A 21,611-nucleotide genomic window follows, 5' to 3' on the forward strand; every position below is an offset into this window, starting at 1 on the left:
ACTACGAAGACTGTCAGCAAAGCCATACCAACTACCGAGTCAAGAGTAGCTGTTGAAGAGATTGTCCGCATGGAGCAGTCCGTTCTGATGAATGTCGTGAGACGCCAGCTTTCGCCGGACGCTAAAATATAAGTAACGGCAAAGTGAGCGGAGTATGAATATGCGCAGGAATTAAATATAGTAACGATAAATATACATGACTATCGCCGACGGAAGCCTTAAATCCCCTAGACTGTGGTACGACAGCGCAAGCAAGCTTGCTGCCGTCGTCGCTGCTCTCACGCCACTGCATTCAGACATGGTCGCTGAGTTAATGGGTCATCTTTCAGATGCCTGTAATGACGTCATGCGTCGCTGGGGTATCAGGTGGATGCGCACTTGCTGACTGCACTAGAAATGCGCTGACTCTCTGGGGTATCAGCTGGATGCGCACTTGCTGACCGCACTAGAAAAGTCTATAAGATCTTTTAATTCCCTCGGAGACACAGGACTTAGTCTGTGACTCTCCAGCCCCTTCACAATAGTTCATTCTTCTTCCACCCACATCGCCATTCATTCCATCATTCAGTTGCGCCAACACCCATTTGGACCACTAGAATGGGACAATATTACGGGTTATTGAGACTTTTGGCAACGAGGACCCAAACTGTCCTCATGGGACGTTGCTTGAGCCGACTCAATCATTTGTAAGTGACGAACTTTACAATGCATGTGGGATAGTTCGTCTGGCAAACAACGATGCAGGTTATCGTGAGAGACTGACGATCCCCTGAGGAGGATGTCCCGCCAAATCTAAAGGAAATTGTAAGCCCAGTACAACTTGTGAGGGCGTCACTATGACGTCCTCGCTATGCCATTCGGTTTGCCGCGCTGATCCATTGTCACATGAAGTTGCAAGTCGCTCCTTTGTTGCTTTGCTGTGTTTTCTTGTTTTTCCTTTCATTACGTGTATTATTTTGTTGTTGTTGCTTAATATATTGGTTCCCAATATATATCGTCTGACACAACTAGTTGGCGCTAATGCCCGTTCCCGACACGCCGCACAGCCTTAAGTCCCCTAACCGCATGGCGCCGCCCCAACTCTAGATGTCCATTACTACGCCTTGCAGAGGGTCGCGGAGAAGCACAGGAAGTGACAGGATGATCAGAGCGCAACTAGACTCTGATTATGTTCTTGCATTCGTCCTATGACACACTGCTATCTGTCCTGGATTCTCTTTCATTGAGTGTTTTTCTAAGGCGTATAGTTATATCAAATGGTCAGCGTTGAGATGAGCACGTACTGAAACTTCTGTTACGCAAATTCACCTTCTCGTTTCACAATGTGACATACCACGAACGCACTGACTGACCAGAGAGGAACAGAGAGAGTCACACGGAGCATTGAGATAGATGTTAACCGAAAGACGCACTGCGGATGTCTTGGAAGAGGTACGAAAGCTCTCCAAAACCGTGGACAACGCGTAGGCAGGTATCCTCCTCCTTTGTACTGTACATACGCGTTGTAAACTCCGTGTCCAGGATTTTGCTGCTCGAATGGAGGGTTAATGCCTAGTTGAAATCCCCGATGCTGTCAACTTTGACATCGCCAACGTTGTGTGCATCTTGTTGAAAACTATAGGCGCTCCTGCATCACTGCCTAGGAGTGTTCGCCGTACTTTCAAGTAGCGGAAGAATGGCGTTGGTCAATACAAGATGGGCAATGTGACTATGAGAAAGTAACAACACGATCATTTTTGGAAGTATGTCCCCAAAGGGAAACTCAGGGTCTCACTTGATTGCCACGGAAAGTTTTAGATTGTCCTCGCTGAGAGCGAGCGGAAAGGTTGACGGCAGCATTGTTCACTGAGAAAGCTCCGTGAGAAAGGTTCCGAACAATTATTATCTTTTCGAAGACGACTCCAAGGACATCAATTCTGTGTTAGCTTCACCACGATCACCGGTCGGGTAAGGTCCATGACCTCTCCGTTTCTGTCGGTCAATCTGTCTATATTGCCATTTGCGCCCCCTGGACTCGGACCGAGCAGCCGAGCAGCCGCGAACACCGCCACATGGAGAGCCGTGACCTCGACGCCACGAAATAAGTTTAAGCCGCACCATCGCAAAACGCGAATTGGAAACCGACGTCCTTATGTTTCTTACGTCATTAAGTAAAGGATCTGGGTCTACAAGAATCCTTGTTAGTTATTTATTAGGCAGGAGCAGTAACTATCGCTGCTCTGGCTAAGTGAGGCTAACAAAGTGTACAATAAGGCCTGAAGTTTTGCTCGGCGATGTACGTCTTAACGTACATACGCGAGACTCCAAGCAACCTCTTACTTCACACTGTTTACACAAGTCTACAGGATGGTTCCACCTCCGCTGCTAATGCGTTGTCAGTGGCAACAACTAGGACTTTTGACGAATGACTATACGATATCGGCGACTTTTTTCACTATGAACACTGTATCGGCGAAATAAAAAGTCTGTAGATATTTATTTACTGGCGAACTTATAACTAAGCCGCCGATATTTATTCGTAATTTTATCGGCGAGATTTTGAGGCTGACTATATAGTATCGTGCCGATATAGTATCGACGATATCGGCAAGTCGGCAAATCGTTAACATCCCTAGCAACAACAAAAGGCGCACTAGTTCGCGAATGGAACAAGAGATCCTGGATCAGTGCATATCCATGACATTGGCAAATATCTAAAGACACAAAGCCGCATATGAAGGGCCATAGTATAACATCACGAGCACAACTGAGATTGGACTTCTCCATAATCACTACAACGAAGGATGCACATCGAGTTCAACATGCTGAGCCAACTTTGGCAAGGTTGTGCAGCTAAGGACTCATAAATGCAACCTAAATAAAAGATTGCCTTATATTGCTTGGAGCCCGTGACAGGCCCATCAACGCCTAGGCCCTAATGCCTCGCTGTCCCAAAATCAAAGGAAGTCGTGGAATATGGAGTGGAAATTGCTCGACTGGGCAAAACGAATTTGAAATGCAGCGACAGGCGCGGGAAGGGTTCACGTTTTTTCAGGGGTAACGGGACGGGCTGTTTACATAGGACGTCGTCAACACCATCTTCGCAGGATAGCAGTAAATAAACTAACAGAGAATGTGTGAAACATGCAACTACGCCAAGGTGAGATTGAATGTCAGGATATCACCGGACCCGGGTGAGGTGCTGACACTCAGGGGCAGGTCATCTGTCGTAGCCAGACCGAATGTCGGGTCCAGCCCACCAAATCCAGACGACATGTCCCAGACTATTATTTTACCTTCTCGTGACTACGGTCCGACGAGGGTCGGTGCATACCGGACGCGAAAGTTGTGGTAGTCCGATACTAGCCGAAAAAAAAGTAGTGTAGTCAAGCGTTTCGCCGCGATTCAGGATCGCGGGTTACAGCCTGCGCGAAGTCGGCAGAGGGTCAGTGGCGCTACTGACGCAGAAGGGTTCTTTTGCTCTTATAAGCCTCTTACCACGTTTGAGGCAGCATCGGTCGCCAATTTCGGATCCCTGCAGAAGTTCAACATAATTCGCAATATGTCCACGTGTACTAACACTGACTGAAAGTCGCCGCCAGCAAACAAGCCAGGATATTATTAGTGATTACGAGAGATAGTTCCTGTGACAGCGCAACAGTGGATGGCAATTATTTGCACGTGAAGCCCTTTTTGTAGTCAGACACATGACATGACGCGGGCGAAGTCAAACAAACTTCGGCTCGGCTCAAGGGTGTAACTACCGAGGCATCTACCGCGGGCACCTCTCCTACAACATCCAACACCACACGTTAAACATGTTATTTGGAGCAATTACTCGAGTTGTAGATAGCTATTAGTTTTGTAAATATATTTTAGTTGCTCGCAGTTGCAACCGCGCAAAAGGCTGGTACGATGTTTTTGTCGCGGTTGTAGCCCCGCAAAGTTGTGTTTTTTCTTGCTGTCACGGAACCTACGCGCGCCGCGCATACTTTCCCCGCGGGTCACCGGATTTCCGACGTTCTCCATCTCCATTTTCTACCCTTATAAATATATATAGTTAAATCGTCCACTGTCGTCCACTCACTGTTGATTTAATTCCAGAACCACTCACCACTGGAAATATGTCAACCATAAGCGAATTCTCCGTTACTGGCGTCCCTCGCAAGCTCGTGTCCACCTTCCCTCAAGACCATCCCGTCCCCAAAAAGGGGGATTTCTCCGTCAATCGAGCCTCTTATGGCAAGCCTCAGGGTGTGCCGCTTCCTGGCAGCGAACAGCCCGGGCTCTCGGCCATCTACCGAAATGCACAACATCCCGAGGCCCTCATAGATACCATTCATCCTTCCATCTTGACCCTATACGATGGCTTCGCAAACGGCGTCCGCAATCATGCCGACGCAGATTGTCTCGGCCATAGAGAATACATTCCCGAGTACAAGACGTGGAGTCCGTACATTTGGGAGTCCTACGCACGCGTTGCTGAGCGGCGGACAGATCTCGGCAGCGGCTTGTTGAAGCTCGCGAGAGAAGTTGCTGGTGTCGAGAAACCGGACAAGTTTGGAGTCGCATTGTTTTCACCAAACAGACCCGAATGGGTCATCACAGATCTTGCGCTCCATGCTTATAATTTGTACGGCGTCACGCTGTATGATAGTTTGGGTCCTGACTCTAGCGAATACATTCTGAATTTGACGGAAGTGCCGATCTTGGTTGCGTCGTTGAGTGTGAGTTCTTCGGATGAGCCATCATTGCAAATCTAGGCTACTAATGCGCGAATAGAATATTCCCGAGATACTCACAATGAAGCACAAGCTGCCTCATCTGAAGGTTATCGTCAGCATGGACGACCTGGAGTCCCCTATAGACCCGCCCGGAAACTCACGACGAAGTCTCCTCAGCGCGTGGACGAGGGCGCAGAAGGTTGCCCTGTACTCATTTACTGAAGGTATGTGATATTCATTGCACGTCAAAGACGTCAAATTAACCCTGTACAGTCGAACGAATCGGCCGGGACGCGCTTGCTCCTCACAATCCGCCTGCGCCCACCGACATCATGACAATCAACTTCACGTCCGGTACGACCGGCGTTCCGAAGGGTGTCGTCATTACCCATGCAACTGCCGTTGCCGGAATGACCAGCGCGTTGCTCCATCTCGAAACTTCGCCGAAACGAAATGACGTACTTCTCAGCTATTTGCCTCTCGCACACATCTACGAGCGAATTTCCCTCTGCCAGGCAATCTCATTCGGCGCAGCCTATGGATTTCTCCACGGACCGGTTCTCGAATTGATCGACGATATCAAGACATTGCGTCCGACAGTCTTCACGTCTGTCCCGCGCCTTCTCAACCGAATCGAGGAAGCACTTCGCGCCAAGACCGTCAAAGCGCCCGGCCTTGCGGGCATGTTATCACGGAGGGCACTACAAGCCAAACTCGACGACATGGCCAACGGTGGCACCGGCCGGATTGCTCTTTGGGACGTGCTGTGGTCTCGCAAGATTCGAAAAAACGCCGGGTTCGACCGATTGGTTACCGCCGTCAGCGGCGCCGCACCTATTTCGGACACCACGTTGCAATTTCTGCGGGCCGCATTCGCGTGTAACATGATCCAAGGATACGGTCTGACAGAGAGCTTTGCGATCGGCCTGGTGGGCGAACCAGACGACAAGAAACCTGGACACTGCGGACCGCCCGTTGTTGGCGTCGAAGTTAGGTTGAAGGACGTGCCGGCAATGAAGTACTTGTCGACAGACAAGCCGTGTCCACGCGGCGAGCTCCTCATGCGGGGTCCTATCATCTTCAAGGAATACTACAAGGAGCCAACGAAGACAGCGGAGGCAATCGACGAGGAGGGATGGTTCCACACCGGCGACGTGGCCAAGATCGACGAGCTAGGCCGCGTGTCGATCATTGACCGTGTTAAAAACTTCTTCAAGCTCGCACAGGGAGAGTACGTGGCGCCTGAACCGATCGAGAACATCTATCTCGCCGGTTGTGAACTTGTCTCACAAGTGTTTGTCCACGGCGATAGCGTCCAAACGTATCTCGTCAGCATCCTGGGCATTAATCCCGACACTTTTGCGCCGTTCGTGTCCAAATTGCTAAACCGCAGCATCTCACCTAGCGATCTCCACGAACTGTCGAGCGCAGCGGGTGAGCGTAAAGTACGAGAGGCAGTGCTGCGCGACCTGGACTCCATCGCGAGCCAAGCGAGTCTGCATGGCTACGAACGAGTCAAGAACCTTGTGCTCAAGATCGATCCTTTTAACATTGAAAACGATCTGCTGACGCCATCCTTGAAGGTCAAGCGGCCGCAGACGGTCGAGTATTATCGTGCCGACATTGATAAGATGTATGCCGAGGGCGAACTTATCAAGAATGGGTCTCCAAGGGCGATGCTGTAGATGTGGATCTTCTTATAGGTGTCGCTGATGCTAGCGTGTTATGGATCAATCTTGGTTGTAAGCTTGTATGGTTGGATTAATTGAATGTATCCTTTACATATCACGATCGAGCGATTGCATTGCAGTAGGGCTGTGTCGAATGCGGATATCCGCCTAATCTGACGCTATCCGCCATCCGCCATCCGCCATCGCAAGTTTGGTGGATTTATATGCGTCATCCGCCATCTTGTCGAATAAAATCCGCCTTGTATCCACCTTGATCGAATCAATCACTAATTACGCTAGCCTAATTAGGTTAGCAAGTTCTTTTCATAGTTTAGTGTCAGGTTTAGGTTTGTGAGCAATGGGGCCGGCAGGAAATACTCCAACGCTCACATCTCGATCTTTCCTAATTAGGAAATTATTCGATTGGCCCAAGATTCGATTACCCGCCTTATCCGCCAATTTGGGACCTGACGGATATTCATTTCATATCCGCATCCGCCATATCCCGCCATCCGCCGACAGCCCTACATTGCAGTCGTTATCCAATTTATGTCCTCACAAATTCAACTCGATGCTGATCACGACGGTATAAAAGCGTTATAAAAAATATTAACATCCCAGCGTATATGGCTTAACTCTACTACAGGTATCATTTCATTGCACTTTCGGAGAGCGCGGACGCTAGTTTGTGGATTATTCGTGATTTTTGGAGCAAAATTCCTATTAAACCGGTCAAGGCACAGCTTCGCCTGTCAATGCGAGTTGTTGACGGCTTGGGCCGGAGGAATGTGTACACTTTAATCTTTCGTCCAGATAGGTTCCGACGAGTTAAAAAAAAAAACGCCACTTGATATCGTTACGTCGTATTGGCATAAGGAAGAGTAAAAATATTTTTTACATACAAAATACTACCTAATACATACAGAGGGTCAGCTGTCGCAATCACGAATACATTGTTTCCATTTCGTTCGTAAGATGGCACCATCCAACCGAGTCACTCCGAATCTCATATATGCATCCCGCACTGTCTATATAGTCCACGTGCTCAGCCAATTCAAATAGTCATAGTTCTCATGGTTGCCGATAATGCCGAACGAAATCGGCGAGTACAACGCAAACACGCCAATAACCGCGGCATAAGCCAGCAAGTACGCAAGATACCGTGCCCACCAGGATAATTTCCTAGTGCCGAAGTCAAACAAGAACCCGAACGTCATGATGGCAAAGTAGAGTGCGGGCAGATAATGATGCACGTACGTCACGCGAGCCATGAGGATGAAGGGGAAGTAGTGAAGGCCCCAGCCAAGGGCCGGGTACAGGCCGGAGTAGATGAAGTGCGACACTTCGTCCGGTGTCATGTCGACGTATTTGCGTTGCCAGCGACAGAGGTAGACGAATGTCACGATGGCAAGCATCGCGACTGAGGCGGTCGAGCCCCACACGACGAACGGATTGCCGAGCAGATAATACTTCACAATGTCGTTGCTCCAGCCACACATGCGCAAGCCGACATTGAGCACTGGCCATTGCCATGGTCGGGAGGCTAGCTCGTCGCGTTTGTCGGGGTCAGGCACAAGCGCGTTATTGGATGTCATCATCGCGACATTGAGGTGGACGAAATCCCGCAGAAAAGGCGACTTGTATGCTTTTGCATCGCCTTGCGGAAGACGTGGGTTGACGTGCATCTCGACGTTCCAGTGCGTGAATCGATCTCGTGGATTATTGGTCTTGTCGCAGGTAACTTCAACCTGCTTGAATCCCCACGGCGGCAGGTTCACGTTTGCTGCGCGCAAGTAGCAGCCGAGAACCTGGTGTCTGAACCGGAGACTCGACGTCAACGTGTGCACTCGGTTATCCGAATGGGCCGTGTCACTAACAATCTCGATTATCCAGTTATCCTTGTCGTCGCCGACGGTCAAGTTACCGTAGCACGAGACCTCATTCTGGTCTTTTGTGATGGGCGCTGGCATGACATGTGAGTGCAAATTACGACCCGTATTCTCGTGAATCAACCGGATCGCATCGCCGGATTCGATAAACCTGATTTCGGAGTCGTTAGGATCATATTCCGGTGACCCACGTATAGGATAGAAAACCCATTCATTGTTTGAGTCTTTGTGGTGGTAACACGTAACTTGTTGCTGCTCGGAGCCTTCCGGGAACGTCTGCACATGGGAGTGCAGCAGGCCGCCGCCATAACCCATGTTCTTGAGCGTAAACTTGGAACCGATGGCGACGTCAAGCGGGCCCTTTGTTAGATCGGAGTTGCGCAGGTTGGCTTGGAACAGCGAGCTCATTTGCGCGTCGCCAGGACCACTGTTTTCAAGAATCAGAAAGTGAATTTTGAAGCACGCCAGATAGATTGTGAGAGGAAGTATGATGAGGCAGACAATTCGGGAGATCCAGTGTTTGGCGTACGTGACCTAGTCCGGCAGATGAGTCTTTTTTCTCAAATATCGATTCGGATACGTACCACTGGCATCTTCAAATCACCAAACTTATCCCACAAATCATGAATCGTGTAAATGCCGACCAAAGCGGTAGTGAGCATGCCAACCCACTTGACGCTCGTGACGCACCCGATATTTACGCCCGTAAACGTCAGCCAGAACCACCATCCGGACGTAAACGGGTGGCGCCGCCATTCATGGAATTTGGCTAAGCCGAGGAAACTTGTGAAGGTGAAGAGCATGAGCATCGAGTCGAGGAGGATAAATCTTGAGATCGTCGCGTAAGAGTTTTCTGTTGATGTCAATAGTGCATCTTGATAACGGTAGGTAAAGCGTACCACATAATACCATCAGCGTGACGAGCCACGTCGCCAGCGTAGAGAACTTTAAGCTCTTCGCCGTATAATAGGCGACCGGGACACACAAAGCGCCAAATGTAGCATTAAATATGCGCATAAACGTATAGTTAACGTCTTCGGGATAATGGTCGCCAGACTTGAATTCAAACGACCCGTTGTATCCACACAGGTAACCAGATAGTCCTACAAGCATCTTGCCCAATGGAGGGTGTACGTCGAAGTAGAACTCCCGTTTCAAATAATGAGATCCGAACTTCCCGAAATGCGCTTCATCCCAAGTGACGATGTCTGATATGCCGATTCTGTACATGCGCGTGACGAAGGAGAGGATCGTGAATAACATCGGCACGACGTACTTCTCGACAGTGTCTAACGAGATCTACAACTGTCAGCCCTCGATTCACGTGATCGTAATGCATTGAAATAACAAGAACAACGCACATCGTCTTCATCTCTGTAATACTCGCCGATAACTGTTTTCGGCTTATCCTGGAAAAATTGTTCGACCGGTTCTCGCCCGGGTTCGGAGGGCTTGGATTTCCGCTGGCGGAGAGCACCATGCGCGTCGGCGCCTGTGGTCGATCCAGCTGTTGCCATGATCGGGAAGCCAGAACTGTTATACGCCTGGTTTGTGTGCAATCAGTCGTTTATGGCTATGAGTATTTGTCAGATCATTGACTTCTAAAGTACACCAAATATAGATCGCGCCGTCATCACAAACATTTCAACACAAAAATTGCGCGAGGACAACAAATGGATCTTACTGCACTTGGAAGTAATTGGAAATGAAGAGTCTAGATCAGAACGAGGTCATTAGCATCCTGTATGAGTATTTGTCCGCGCATGAACGCGTGCCGGCTCCTTGTCTAAACATCGATGTCGCATTCTCGATCGACAATTTTTGTCTTGTAGAAATAGCAGTACGTACCGTAACTTCCCAATTTCCTACCTAATCAGAGTTTACACCGATAATGGGGTTTGTGAATAAAAGACTTGGACTGCGTCGGTTCGACTGCGAGGGGATGGAGATGTACCTGACCTAACGTTTAAGCGTGCGGTTCTTGAGAGTCCAAGAAGCGCGTATGGTATCGCACGAAACCCTTATTATTGTTAGCCAACAAGGAAGAGTCGAGAGCAGTACTGCCGAGATGTGTATGAAATTATTATCACTAGTAGACCAGTAAGGCCTTGTTAGACGCTAGCAATATATTGCTCGGTTATTCTAGATTGCAGTCTGTACACGACTTGAGTATTCTTCATTATGTGCTAATTATCTAATGCTCATTTGCATACACGTACAACGACCATATGTACAAAAGTCATCAGCCATCTTGCGTCTCGCATCGTACCCAAAGTTATCTTACAAAATATGCCTTGATCCCAATATCATATCAGCACGGTCCCAAGTCCAAAAAGACGACCCACCCTCATCAACGTTCCAAATCTAGAATTCTCGACCGATCCCAACCAAACATGATCTCCCTATCCCAATAGTCAAACAGTTGAAGCGAGAAGGTAAAAATACAGAAAGATATATGTACAAGTTAGGAATATAGCTTTGACAGGGATGCAGTTGTGTGCACCCATCGAAGCTACGTTCGCGATGGTAACAAGATATGAACGACTAATATCAAATAAATCTGGCCAATGATAAATAATGTCTCATAGTTACCTCGAGCGTTCACATGTCCCAAGAATAACCAAAACATAATGAAAATACAGCCCGGATCCGTATGCAAATTCGAATATGTGACAATACCCAAGAGTGCGGAAAAAATCTATGGCGAGTCGATTTCTACGCTGGTTTCGGAGATCATCGTTGCTTGGCATGGCCTTTCGCACCTCCGCCGACGGCGAAGCCCTGTGAAGGCTGTCCTGCTGGCAGTGCGCTCCGATTATCTTCTGTAGAATGCATAGTGTCCGAAATTGTGTTACTGTACTCAGGAGATGTTACAGTTGCGGCTGAAGACAACCCAGACTCAACTGCTGCGGACGCTGCGGCGCTTTTAGCTCTGGCCCCTGGAACTCCAATTAATAGTCTCGTGCTACTGCTGCTCAGATGCCCTCCCGCGCCGGTCGGCAGTCGTTGCAATGGTTCGTCGACAGGTCCTCTACCAATATCACTCTTTCCTCTGTGCAGATCCCGGAAGACGGATTCTTTGATCCACTTCTGATCGGTAACGCTGAAAATATAACCCATGTACCTTCCATTGATCAGTGCGCTCTGAGAATATTCTTTCTGCAGGATTTTTTCGAATTCGTACGGAATGTATGCATGTCTCCCGGAAAACATTGTTTGTCGCAGCGGCAGGATATCGTCAACGAGGTACCTGTGGTTGTTCTTGCAACTTATGACGTTGGGATGTCGCATTGGGTCGACTTCAGCGAGCGCGGTGATATCAATATACAACCCCGACTGCATGTCCACGAAGCGGGCGTCAATGACGTTTTGCGCGTTCATACGCGAGCGGTAAACAAAGTACGGGTTCACGTCGATGTAGTACTTTCGCACTTCGTTCTCGGCCGTAGTATATTCATACGACGTCGCGTTGAATCGCTTGCTCATTCGGTCCATTGTGCGCACAAACATCTGAACGTCCACGTCGACATCCCTGGGAACTTCTGTGTTAACAAGTGAAATGTAAGTAATATTCGACAAGTTTGCATACCAAGGCAATGTCTCGCCATTCCAGTACCATCCGAGCAAGGTACCATGCGCAATCCAAGACTCAATCTTGTTCTCGTCCAAGAACGCAAACCAGGCTTCGAGCATGTAGTGAATTGCGCACTCGCGGAGCTCATCGCTGAGCTCGGACTTAAAATACCGACGGTCGTAATGTAAGCCTACCCAGTGCTTATCGTTCTTGACGACGGCTTCGAAGAAGTACTTCGGGGGCGGGCGGATGGGACGCTCGGGCGGAGCAATATAGAATTGCTCATGAGTGACGGACATCGGGACGAAGCCGTCGGCATCCGGGGCGACGGAAAGCAGGGCCCACAAGAGAGTGGTGAACGCTGCGACGACGAGAGCCACGAGCGCGCATAACACTACATATGATCGCCGTAGCATGCCGGAGAGTAGAAACGGAGTAGGGTGATATGAAGTCGATTAGTGGACGTGCGATGATGGTGAATTCAGCAGATGATCGCAACTATCTCAGGAATATATGTACCGAGAGTCTACCGGGCCCATGTTTCTGATGTACGGTTGTGACGCCAGCTGCGCCCAAAGTAACGTCTGACCCTGCCCAAAGTAACGTTGCTACGGTACAGCGGGTGCGAAACATACGGAAACGGAGCACGGAGGTTTAAGTTAAGACGGTAGGGTTTGTGTGGGGCGAGAGGAGAATTTTGGTGGTAACAAAAGCTTGAATCTGCGCTCATTTTCTTCAGAATACGGGCAGCCTACGCGGCCCAGCCGCTATTTGAGATCGCTCGACCACTTTCCGGCTACCGACTGCAATGGCTGGACAACTTAATCGCAAATAGGTCAACCACATATGCGCACTATCGGCAGATCAAATGTCAAGCCAGACCCGCTCAATCGTGCGTAGTGGTCGTGGGACCAGCTGCCGTATCGGGCAAACCGTTTGACCGTTACGCTTGTGCCAAGCCCCTTCTTGGCTTACGTCACACTTCACATCCGCACGCGACCTGCTAACAATTTCGAACTAATAATTTGACAAACGTGGCTTCTAGACATCACGACCTAGACTCAAATCACAATGTTCAGTATTAGATATGCGCAGTGTCGGTCGGGGCTTTGCGACCGTATGTGGGGTGGAACATGACATGACAGATTATCTCTGCAATCTTATCGCCGGTCTTTCTGGCGATGTTCAAGGTAATCTTCGTACCTGTTCACAGCTTAGTTGCTTGCATCTGACAGTGTTGCCGCCCTGCATATACCTGACCCATCAAACGTAATAGGGCATGACTTTTAAAGTTGACTAGGGATCGACCGCGGCGTCCGGCAAGAATTGCCGCAGCGCCGCAAACTAAGTCTGACCCGGGTTCGACGCTCCAAAAATTGCGAATTGCGAGCCATAGGTACATTACATATCGTCGTACAGACTCGCTTCGCAATTTGTAACAACCGCTCGCAGATGGGATGTCATCCACATACCGTCGTAGTCTCTATGGGCACCCGGTCTTTAGTATTGGCCCTTATCGTCGGCAACAGATGGTGCGCGATATATTGAGATGTGCAACTGCGACATCAAACTTTATCTAATTGGTTTGCCTCGGTTTGCCTCGTCCGCAACTGCTGACGCGGCCAGGCCCCCCTATGTTTCGGTCTTCTATGATCGCAATTTCGTACCCGAGCCGGGGACTAGACTGTTCCATTGTCTCCGCTTGATTCTGATCAGAAAATATCCTTTTAGCGGCCGCAGGGGCCATTCGATAATGCAAGCATCTAGTTCCCTTAGGCGGTTTGACTGGGCGCACAATCTATATATAGTTTTCGTCTAGATTTACGGCTTCTGACAAAATGACATGTGCGATGGTCGCAATCGCACTACCATCTCTGTCGAGGCACAGTATGGTATTGTCCGACAACATTGTTTATGTCGGACTATTCCGGAGCTTTAAGGAGCACGCGTTCAGCAAGGTCGCAGGTGTACATCCTGCGCCTCTCCTGCCCAGCTACCAGCGAAATCATCAATGCTAGATTTCACTTAATTCATTATTCTTAGCATTACATTCGGATGGTAGAGTTGTCTCCACCCTTCCGCATCATATCTACATATGCCGAATATTTTCGACGTGTTTTTGAGGGTTAGGCTTCCAGTGACTCAGCGAGAGCATTGTTGGGTTAGGGCAACACTGGCTCGGAAGTGCTAAATCGAAAGTTGCCAACATTCGATGACGTGTGAGGACAATGAAATAACACGTTACATTAACATTGACATTCCTTTACGCCTACCAGAGACGTATTGGCAACATTGCAATCTAGTAGTACTTCAGCATAAATTGATATGAAAGCGCAGTTTGTTTAGCTACTGGTTACTTTGGGTGACGTCGCGTTGAGGTATTCTTCTTGAACGAATTCAAGGAGGTGGCCATGCAGATGTCGTACTGACTGCTGATTAGTGTCACCGCTTGGAATTTCGTGATGGCGAATCGGAGTTTACTTAGAATCGTTCGGATCAGCACTATTTCGCCTTGCTCACCTTACACGACAATCTTCGCGGCAGCTTCTATCGGACCCGGCAGACCGCAACAGAGCAGATCAATACACACCAGACCTCCGTTTCGACTTATTGATCTTGTTAAGCAGTCTGCGCCGGCAGAGCTAAATACATTTTTTAAAAGGACTAAAGAGCGGAGCCGAGAAAATACTGAGTTGGAGATCGAGGAAGGTCGCCAACTCCGCAAAACCAATCTGGGAGAGAGTAAGTGTCCCGAAACAAACAAACCTAACGAGATGGTACAACGCTAATGGATTAGCACTCGACATATTGATTCGTCTCCTACCGAATCTCCAACATGAACATCCGCCTCCTTCGCTCCTGTCTTCCAATATCCAACTACGCTTCTTCCCCAAAACGCACCCTGGGCTTCCGACAATCAGAGGCAAGACAGCGTATCTGGCGACGTGGCGCGTCGCGCAATGGATTTTGCCATTTGTTGTCCTCGGTCCAATAGATGGATTCGCTGAGATCGCAGACACCGCGGCCGACAGCGCTGCGGCGGTGACGAAGAAGTCGGATGACAAGGGCGTGCAAGGTACATTGACAAGCATCCTTGGTCTGGCCAATCGTACGTCACCGGACCATAGGAAAGGAAATATCGTGTTCAAGATTATTAGCATGAGGATTATAAATGAGGACAATGACATTGACGACGACATTCTCGGCAATGTTGACGGCGTGGACGAATACGCGAGCGAGCCTGCCACAAAGTTGATAGTCCGCTGGCAGACGAGCTTTGTGCCTGCCACAAATTCGGCAGCGACGGCAACTAAAGATCTCGATGACGGACGAGTAGCTTCGATTGTCACGGGATTGTTCACTTTCGAGTTTGATCGCGACGGAAAGATATTGGTGCATAGCGTCGACGATCTGGAGGAAATCAGAACGCAGCAAACCGCTGGAAGCAAAAGTCTCAAGAAGCTAGCTGAAGTTGTCGCCAGACGACATGCAGGCCGTGACGAGGAGGAAGGTCAGGTAGTTGCGAACGAAGACGAACGGCGCCATGGCGTACCTCGACATATCGCATGAGCGCAACAAGATATGGATGAGGATTGCGAGGCCTGATTTGTGACCTGAACGTGGGAATGGGATTATGACTTAGTTTAATGAACTTCGCTTTTGATGTGTAAATATGTACAGGTGTCCATTGAATTTATTTCTCTTCTCGATCACTTCACTGGTACGACCTCACGATAGATTTGATGATGGTTATTCAGTAACAACTTGACTCTATTGGTCAATCTCTGTCTTTTTGCCCTATACATTAATCCCAAACCCAAATGCCATACGCCGACCCACCAACAGTCTCCAAATCTCAATTCGATCGTCCAGCTCTCAGCTACTCCACATGCACGTCTACTTCTCCCATGGCTTCCGCCGCTGTGCCTTCTCGGCCATCGATGATGCCGTTTCGCCGAGCAAGATGTTCGGAATTTGTTTTATCCCGGGAACTTCCTTACCGGACGTGATTAAATCTACTATGTGCGCGAACGAGCTCGGGTACGGCGCGCTGTCTTTGTCTTTCTCGGTCGACGCGGCAGAAGCTGCCGCTGACGACACTTGTGGAGCAGGCGTGCTCGACGTTGATGGGATTGGCGATGCCGACGACGTCGTTGTTTGCGATGATGGTGCAGACGAGTTTGGCGCCGAGGCGTCGTCGTGTTCGGAAGCAGGCTGGTCCCGCAGTTTGGCGGCGATCGCGTCGTCGTCTGGCACTCGATCCCTAGATGGCGTCGGCGATTCAGAGGTCGCTGCCTGTAAACGACTGGATTTCCAAGCTATGTAGTCCTCGTATCCTACATCTTTTTGCACCTTCCTATCTGCTTGTCAATATTGGACGTCATCTCCCATTTTGTGGTTCGACATATCGACGACGACCGCAAAGTACATACCGCGAGTAGAAAAACAGCCGAGCCTTACACTCGACCGTCTGCTTTTCGTCCTCTGAAAGTGTATTCCCGCGACTTGATAGGACAGACGCCAGTCCTTGCTATCATGTTCACACGTTAATACAGTCCGCGAGCGAGGTTAACTCATGCAGAAAAAGCCGTAGGCATCGCATAGAGGTCAGGGCCCCCAGTTGGCCGCCAACCAACGTACCGTGAATTCAGCGTCGGACGCCCATTCGTAAGATTCAAATTCATGCCATTCTGAGGGCGAAAGTGTCATTGTAGTAAAGTTGGTACATGCAAATGCTATTATGGATTGAAATGTAGCAATTTGGCAATCGGACAAGGTTGGGGTTTGCTGGCTTGGGTAATTTGCGTCATTCTAACTATATTGCTGGTCTCAGCGTAGACATAGATATCAAAGACAACTTCCAAATAAAATCACAACGCGATTTCTTACAATCTATCGTACTCCGACTAATGACTAATATACACTGCAACCACGGCATTTCAATCTCAAGATGATGTAGTCCAACCAGTATAGCTATGACTTTGTGCTCGGCCGCCCCCTCTTCATAGGCCGCGCCCGCGGCACATCCTTCGTCCGATTATACACGTCTCTCGCCAACAAATTCGACCCGGTAGTGGCATTCACAACCTCCGCAATCTCCTTATACGTAGCCGACGTCTTCTTCAACGCCTTCATCAACTCAATCCCCTGCTGCGAGGTCTGTCGATTCTCAGCATACCTTATCGCCATATCGGGCTCGAGCTCATGATTATGCTCCCCTACGTACGTCAACACCCACTGGTCGTTAAACTGCATTTTAAACCTGGCCCGCCATTCGCACCCCGTTTTTCGGGAATGTAAATCCCGACGCCGAACTTTGCCGTCCAATTCCTCGCCCTTTATCGTCGGCAAGTGTCGCGTGTTGCGCGGCGTGCCGTGACATTTGCACATGAGTTGGTACGTCCTCGCGCTCGAGCTCTTGGCCTTGGTAATCGCGAATCCGACCCGCTTGGCGTACTCTGTGAAAACGTTGTGAATGTGCTCGAGATCGTTTAGAATCATCCCGACGAACGGGTCTGCCGGGTTGGCGTCCGGTGGCAGAGGGGGGATCGTGTACGGATACGGGTAAGGTGCCGGTTGCTGTAATGGTCGGTATGGCGTCCATGCGAATGGGTAGGATTGAGCCCAGAAGAATGGCTGCGGACTTTTCTGGAGCTGAAACTGTTGAAATTGTCGCCGTTGGACGTCAAGTGGCGCGAACGAGAGGCCGGGAAGAGACGGAAGGGCACCAAACACCCGCTCAGCGGGCGGTCCTCCGAGCTTGAGAGCGGGATCAATTTGAGACGGTTGTAGTTCGCCGTCCAAAGGGCTTTCAGATATAGCTGAAGCGTGCCCGGGTGCGTCCACCACCGACGGCGAGCCGTCTTCCTCAGCAATCGCGGTATCTTCCTCGGCAATCGCGGTATCTTCCTCAGCAATCGTTGTTACCGTCTCCTCCTCACGTTCACTATCTGAGTCCACGCGCATAAACCGCCTGCGGTTGAGCCGCTGGGCTGCTAATGTACCCTGCTCAGCATCTTCTTCAGGAACAGTGACCGCGGAGCTGCCGACGGATTGGTCCGACCCAGCCTGGTATCTATTGATGGTGGGGGATGATTCCATTGCCCCAAGCCGATTTCACGTCTCAACCGCGAAAAAATCACGACGTCAGATCAGATACGTAAATAAATAGTGTCTAAACTAAGCAATAAGCAATGTTAATTATAGATATCCCTGATAACGCTGGCGCGTGTTGCTTTTGGCAGATGCGATTCATTCAAGCTGGATAAACACTGGCCGCGGCATTGCTATGGACCGCGCAGCTAAATGCGTAATCTGCAGCACGTGGGCTCTACTGTCAGTTAAACCTTGATCTCCAACGTTGGGAAACGGGACGTATCCGATGACCGACATCTCGTTACTGAATTACAGAGAACCAATTAGTTGCCAACATTATTATTCTCCTTGTTTTAGTAAGAAAATTCAAGGAGTATATAAAAACACAAGAAAGTAAATAACATGGTGGAGACTACACAGCTGCCGGGTGATCACACAATTCGTACATAACTAGGCCATCATCAAAACACATCCTACTCTCTTTCCCTTTTTATCGCACTCGCATCACCAGCAAGAATAATAAAGATAGTTAAAACAAAAGGGGCAAAATGATGACGACGAAACATAGCAAACCAAATCAGAACCGAGAAACTAACAAAACCATATGAATTTTGGGATCCTAATCGCCATGACAAAAAGACATCACCACCATCGACTACGCATCAACACGCACGCGCTATTCGCAAGAATGATCACAACGAAATCCAAAAAAAAAGTGAAACTTCGATCCACAGCACACCACCAAGATAAGCTTCAACAAGAGTTTACTCCTCAGCAGCGACCTGGTCGTTAGGGCACTGAGCCATGATGTGGCCAGGCTGCTTGCACTTGTAGCAAACACGGTCCTGGGCTTCGGGGCAGTCTCGGCTCAAGTGGCCGATGTTGCCGCAGTTGTAGCACTTCTGGCCCTGGGTGCAGTCACGAGAAAGGTGGCCGAAGCCTCCGCAGGAGTAGCAGGTCTGGCTGCTGGAAGAACCATAGCTGGAGCCGCCGTAGCCGCCGCCCTGGGTGCAGTTGCGAGCGATGTGCCCGACCTTTCCGCCTACAATCGCTGTTAGAAAACTCATATCTGCGGACTCCTGGAATGTCGCAACATACACTTGTAGCACTCAGCACCGCTGGAGCCGGGAGGACCAGCATAACGGTCGCCTCCACCAGTGCTAGTGTTGGTGGGGCAGTCACGGGAGATGTGACCAGTCTCGTTGCATCGGTAGCAGGTCTTCTCCTTTGCAGGAGCAGAGCAGTCGCGGCCTGGAATAGGTGTCAACTACACCCACAGTCAAGAGAAACCTCTGTACACAAAACTTACTCAAGTGACCCTCTTGTCCGCAGTTGTAGCAGACAGGGTTTCCTCGCTTAGGACAGTCACGAGCCTTTTATGCCAACTCGGTCAGTCATAACGTTTTCCACACACTTACGCGACACATCATCGCCCAAAATTCTATGCCCAGATGCAAAGAGGACGCAATTGAACACCAGCAAATTTGGGAAGGCTATTTGTAAAAGAGTCGACATAGTATTCGTCGAGATAATCGTCGAGTTTACTCTCCATCTCACCACCAAAAACGCAGCATCTTCTTGCTCCTCTTCACATTTGGATCATCATCGGAGATCGAAACCTTTATGCCAGGAACCGGAACATAGCCGAACAAAGCGAATCAAAGGCCTCTAACTCTCGACGACAGCATTGAACTGTGGAACAAATGATTGGCTAATAAAGTAAATTGTTGCTATTCACCTGATGTCCAGTATCGCCGCCTAGTAAGCTATCGTAAGAAACAACCCCCCAATATATATGCATGTATACGAATATGAAAAGGACCTCAAGAAAGCACAAGAGCACGCGTCAATAGAAAACTCATCATCTCATACAGCTTAATGGCACAACGAACAGAAACACTGGAACCATCATGATGTGGTAAGCACAAGCATAATGTGCCCTGTACAACAACAGTATGTAAAACACTAAATGGCTCGAACTAGCACCAGTCGATCTCTCACCCTCACGCGGTCGGTCGTTCACGGCATCGCAAAATCGTTCATGCACACGGACGTCGCAACTCACTCAACACACTCGCTCTCACACTCGCATTCTCACTCACTCTTGCACTTCAACTAGAAGTTAGTGAAACGGAGGGTGGAGCCACACCGCTATATCTCGAGCTGAGCTGTGAATTGGGCCACAGCTATCCATCGAGACGAGATATGTAGCATCCAGCCATCCGTCCACACACTTAACCGTCTTCAGAGCTAACAATGGCGATGACCCAGAAGATCGTAATGGATAACCGAGGTGTCTTGTGGAGGTGTATATTCGAGGGCTAGGGGAGAAAAAGGAACAGGTTCGGTTCATTTCCTTGCCATAAAGAGATGAATGGACAAGCATAAAAGAAGACATGCAACAACAAGGACAATGCCTACGGCAAATCCAGATAATTCACCAAATGAAGGAGATGATGATATGACGGATAGAGATACCAAAAAGAAATCAAAAGTAGAGACAACAAAATCCACTAAACCGTACAGTTATAGCAAGCGCGGCCAGGACCAGAGAAACCGCCAGATCGGGAGCCAAAGTTGTTGGGTTCGTAAGACATTGCAAATCTTGTCTAAAATATAGGGAATTCGACTGGAAAAGACGAGGTCAAAGATAGTTCGGTATAGAGAGGAAATACAAAGAGGGGAAAGGGGCCGATCGCATTAAAACGGCGGAGAAATTATGTCGCCACGAGCTCCCAGAAAATTTTTCAGAGGGGCTTGATTACCCTGCCTGTCTAAGTGAGTCGCGCGCATGAGCGAAACTCTAATTGCTGAGTGCCAGTGTGTTCCTGGCGCTAACAGCGCCGTACCATTCCGTATACAGTCTAGCGCAAACCTCGTGCAGTAGCACACCAAACTAAACCAAGACTAGCGCCATGCATACGGCCAGAACGGCGACAGACCAACTCAGGGTGCTGAAAACTATTCTGTCCACAAAAAGTCTGGCTAGCCGAAACATTCAAAATGACCACTACAGGCCACAAGACACTCGAGCTGACAGAACAGACATAGCCCCATAGATTATAGATGGTGTCGATACGTGACGCAGAGTGATCAATTACCAGTGCCAAATGCCAACTCTTAATTGATACTGTCGGTGTGAGACTCTGCATGCTTAGCGAAGACTTTATACTGAGAGATTGACTTATTGCTTGTGCTGTCTCTGAGTCACTCTCTCACAAAGTCGTGAAATTCTGTGCTGTGTTCTTGAAGAGTACTTTCCTGGGATGTGAAAACGGAGACAAGACGTCCAGAGAAGTCTCCAGCTATATATGCATACGGTTCCTGTGAGGTGCGTCGGTAATGAGGTGACGCGAGTGGTTCGTAACCAGGACGGTTCCCACCAGCCTACGGTTAAACGATACCATATCCGGCATGTCGACTTCATTTCTGCTCTTTATAGAATTAATGCTGACCAATCGTTATGCCGAAATTTAAACATTCCAGGCCGATTTTTCGGAATCTTGCCGTGAATAATGGCAGTGCAGGATCCAGTCAGGAATACTACTTAATAGAACTGTGTCTGTTTGTTGCTATTGTGGGCCGCAGTCTTACATCTACGAGACTAGACCATTCGAATGAACCACGAGTAAATATGTCGTGAATGTATTAAGATATCTAGAAATGTATTGTAAGGACT

General features: G+C 49.1%; 7 protein-coding genes across 7 annotated transcripts; 2 read left to right on the top strand and 5 right to left on the bottom strand.

Moving 5' to 3' along the window:
- Window positions 1–3,816: 3,816 nt before the first annotated feature.
- POJ06DRAFT_256938 (eukaryotic long-chain fatty acid CoA synthetase (LC-FACS)) lies at window positions 3,817–6,604 on the top strand. The gene is made up of 3 exons (XM_056188083.1): window positions 3,817–4,706; window positions 4,762–4,927; window positions 4,977–6,604. Exons 1-3 carry the CDS (start codon window positions 4,104–4,106, stop codon window positions 6,386–6,388), a joined length of 2,181 nt encoding a protein of 726 aa, XP_056042881.1. The 5' UTR covers window positions 3,817–4,103; the 3' UTR covers window positions 6,389–6,604.
- Window positions 6,605–7,401: 797 nt separating this feature from the next.
- On the bottom strand, window positions 7,402–9,779 carry POJ06DRAFT_282447 (Dolichyl-phosphate-mannose-protein mannosyltransferase-domain-containing protein; the record flags this gene model as incomplete). Its single annotated transcript, XM_056190029.1, has 4 exons — window positions 7,402–8,796; window positions 8,847–9,115; window positions 9,162–9,561; window positions 9,624–9,779. 4 exons carry the CDS (start codon window positions 9,777–9,779, stop codon window positions 7,402–7,404), a joined length of 2,220 nt encoding a protein of 739 aa, XP_056042882.1.
- Window positions 9,780–10,835: 1,056 nt separating this feature from the next.
- Window positions 10,836–12,500, bottom strand: POJ06DRAFT_134845 (LicD family-domain-containing protein). The gene is made up of 2 exons (XM_056184436.1): window positions 11,852–12,500; window positions 10,836–11,794 (listed from the first exon to the last, which is right to left on the bottom strand). Exons 1-2 carry the CDS (start codon window positions 12,250–12,252, stop codon window positions 10,996–10,998), a joined length of 1,200 nt encoding a protein of 399 aa, XP_056042883.1. The 5' UTR covers window positions 12,253–12,500; the 3' UTR covers window positions 10,836–10,995.
- A 1,438-nt stretch (window positions 12,501–13,938) lies between these two features.
- On the top strand, window positions 13,939–15,566 carry POJ06DRAFT_134887 (uncharacterized protein). The gene is made up of 3 exons (XM_056184437.1): window positions 13,939–14,198; window positions 14,277–14,578; window positions 14,634–15,566. The coding sequence occupies exons 2-3, from the start codon at window positions 14,299–14,301 to the stop codon at window positions 15,404–15,406; spliced, it is 1,053 nt and encodes a 350-aa protein (XP_056042884.1). The 5' UTR covers window positions 13,939–14,198; window positions 14,277–14,298; the 3' UTR covers window positions 15,407–15,566.
- Window positions 15,528–16,615, bottom strand: POJ06DRAFT_256954 (uncharacterized protein). Its single transcript, XM_056188084.1, has 3 exons — window positions 16,478–16,615; window positions 16,270–16,367; window positions 15,528–16,193 (listed from the first exon to the last, which is right to left on the bottom strand). The coding sequence occupies exons 1-3, from the start codon at window positions 16,544–16,546 to the stop codon at window positions 15,734–15,736; spliced, it is 627 nt and encodes a 208-aa protein (XP_056042885.1). The 5' UTR covers window positions 16,547–16,615; the 3' UTR covers window positions 15,528–15,733.
- POJ06DRAFT_256956 (uncharacterized protein) lies at window positions 16,616–18,098 on the bottom strand. Its single transcript, XM_056188085.1, has one exon. It carries the CDS (start codon window positions 17,936–17,938, stop codon window positions 16,811–16,813), a length of 1,128 nt encoding a protein of 375 aa, XP_056042886.1. The 5' UTR covers window positions 17,939–18,098; the 3' UTR covers window positions 16,616–16,810.
- A 157-nt stretch (window positions 18,099–18,255) lies between these two features.
- POJ06DRAFT_256957 (zinc knuckle domain protein) lies at window positions 18,256–20,654 on the bottom strand. Its single transcript, XM_056188086.1, has 5 exons — window positions 20,457–20,654; window positions 19,671–19,690; window positions 19,242–19,305; window positions 19,031–19,183; window positions 18,256–18,974 (listed from the first exon to the last, which is right to left on the bottom strand). Exons 1-5 carry the CDS (start codon window positions 20,527–20,529, stop codon window positions 18,697–18,699), a joined length of 588 nt encoding a protein of 195 aa, XP_056042887.1. The 5' UTR covers window positions 20,530–20,654; the 3' UTR covers window positions 18,256–18,696.
- Window positions 20,655–21,611: the final 957 nt, after the last annotated feature.

The sequence above is a fragment of the Lipomyces tetrasporus genome (genome assembly GCF_029532465.1).
Source record: "Lipomyces tetrasporus strain NRRL Y-64009 chromosome Unknown POJ06scaffold_7, whole genome shotgun sequence".
NCBI classification, from domain to species: domain Eukaryota; kingdom Fungi; phylum Ascomycota; class Lipomycetes; order Lipomycetales; family Lipomycetaceae; genus Lipomyces; species Lipomyces tetrasporus.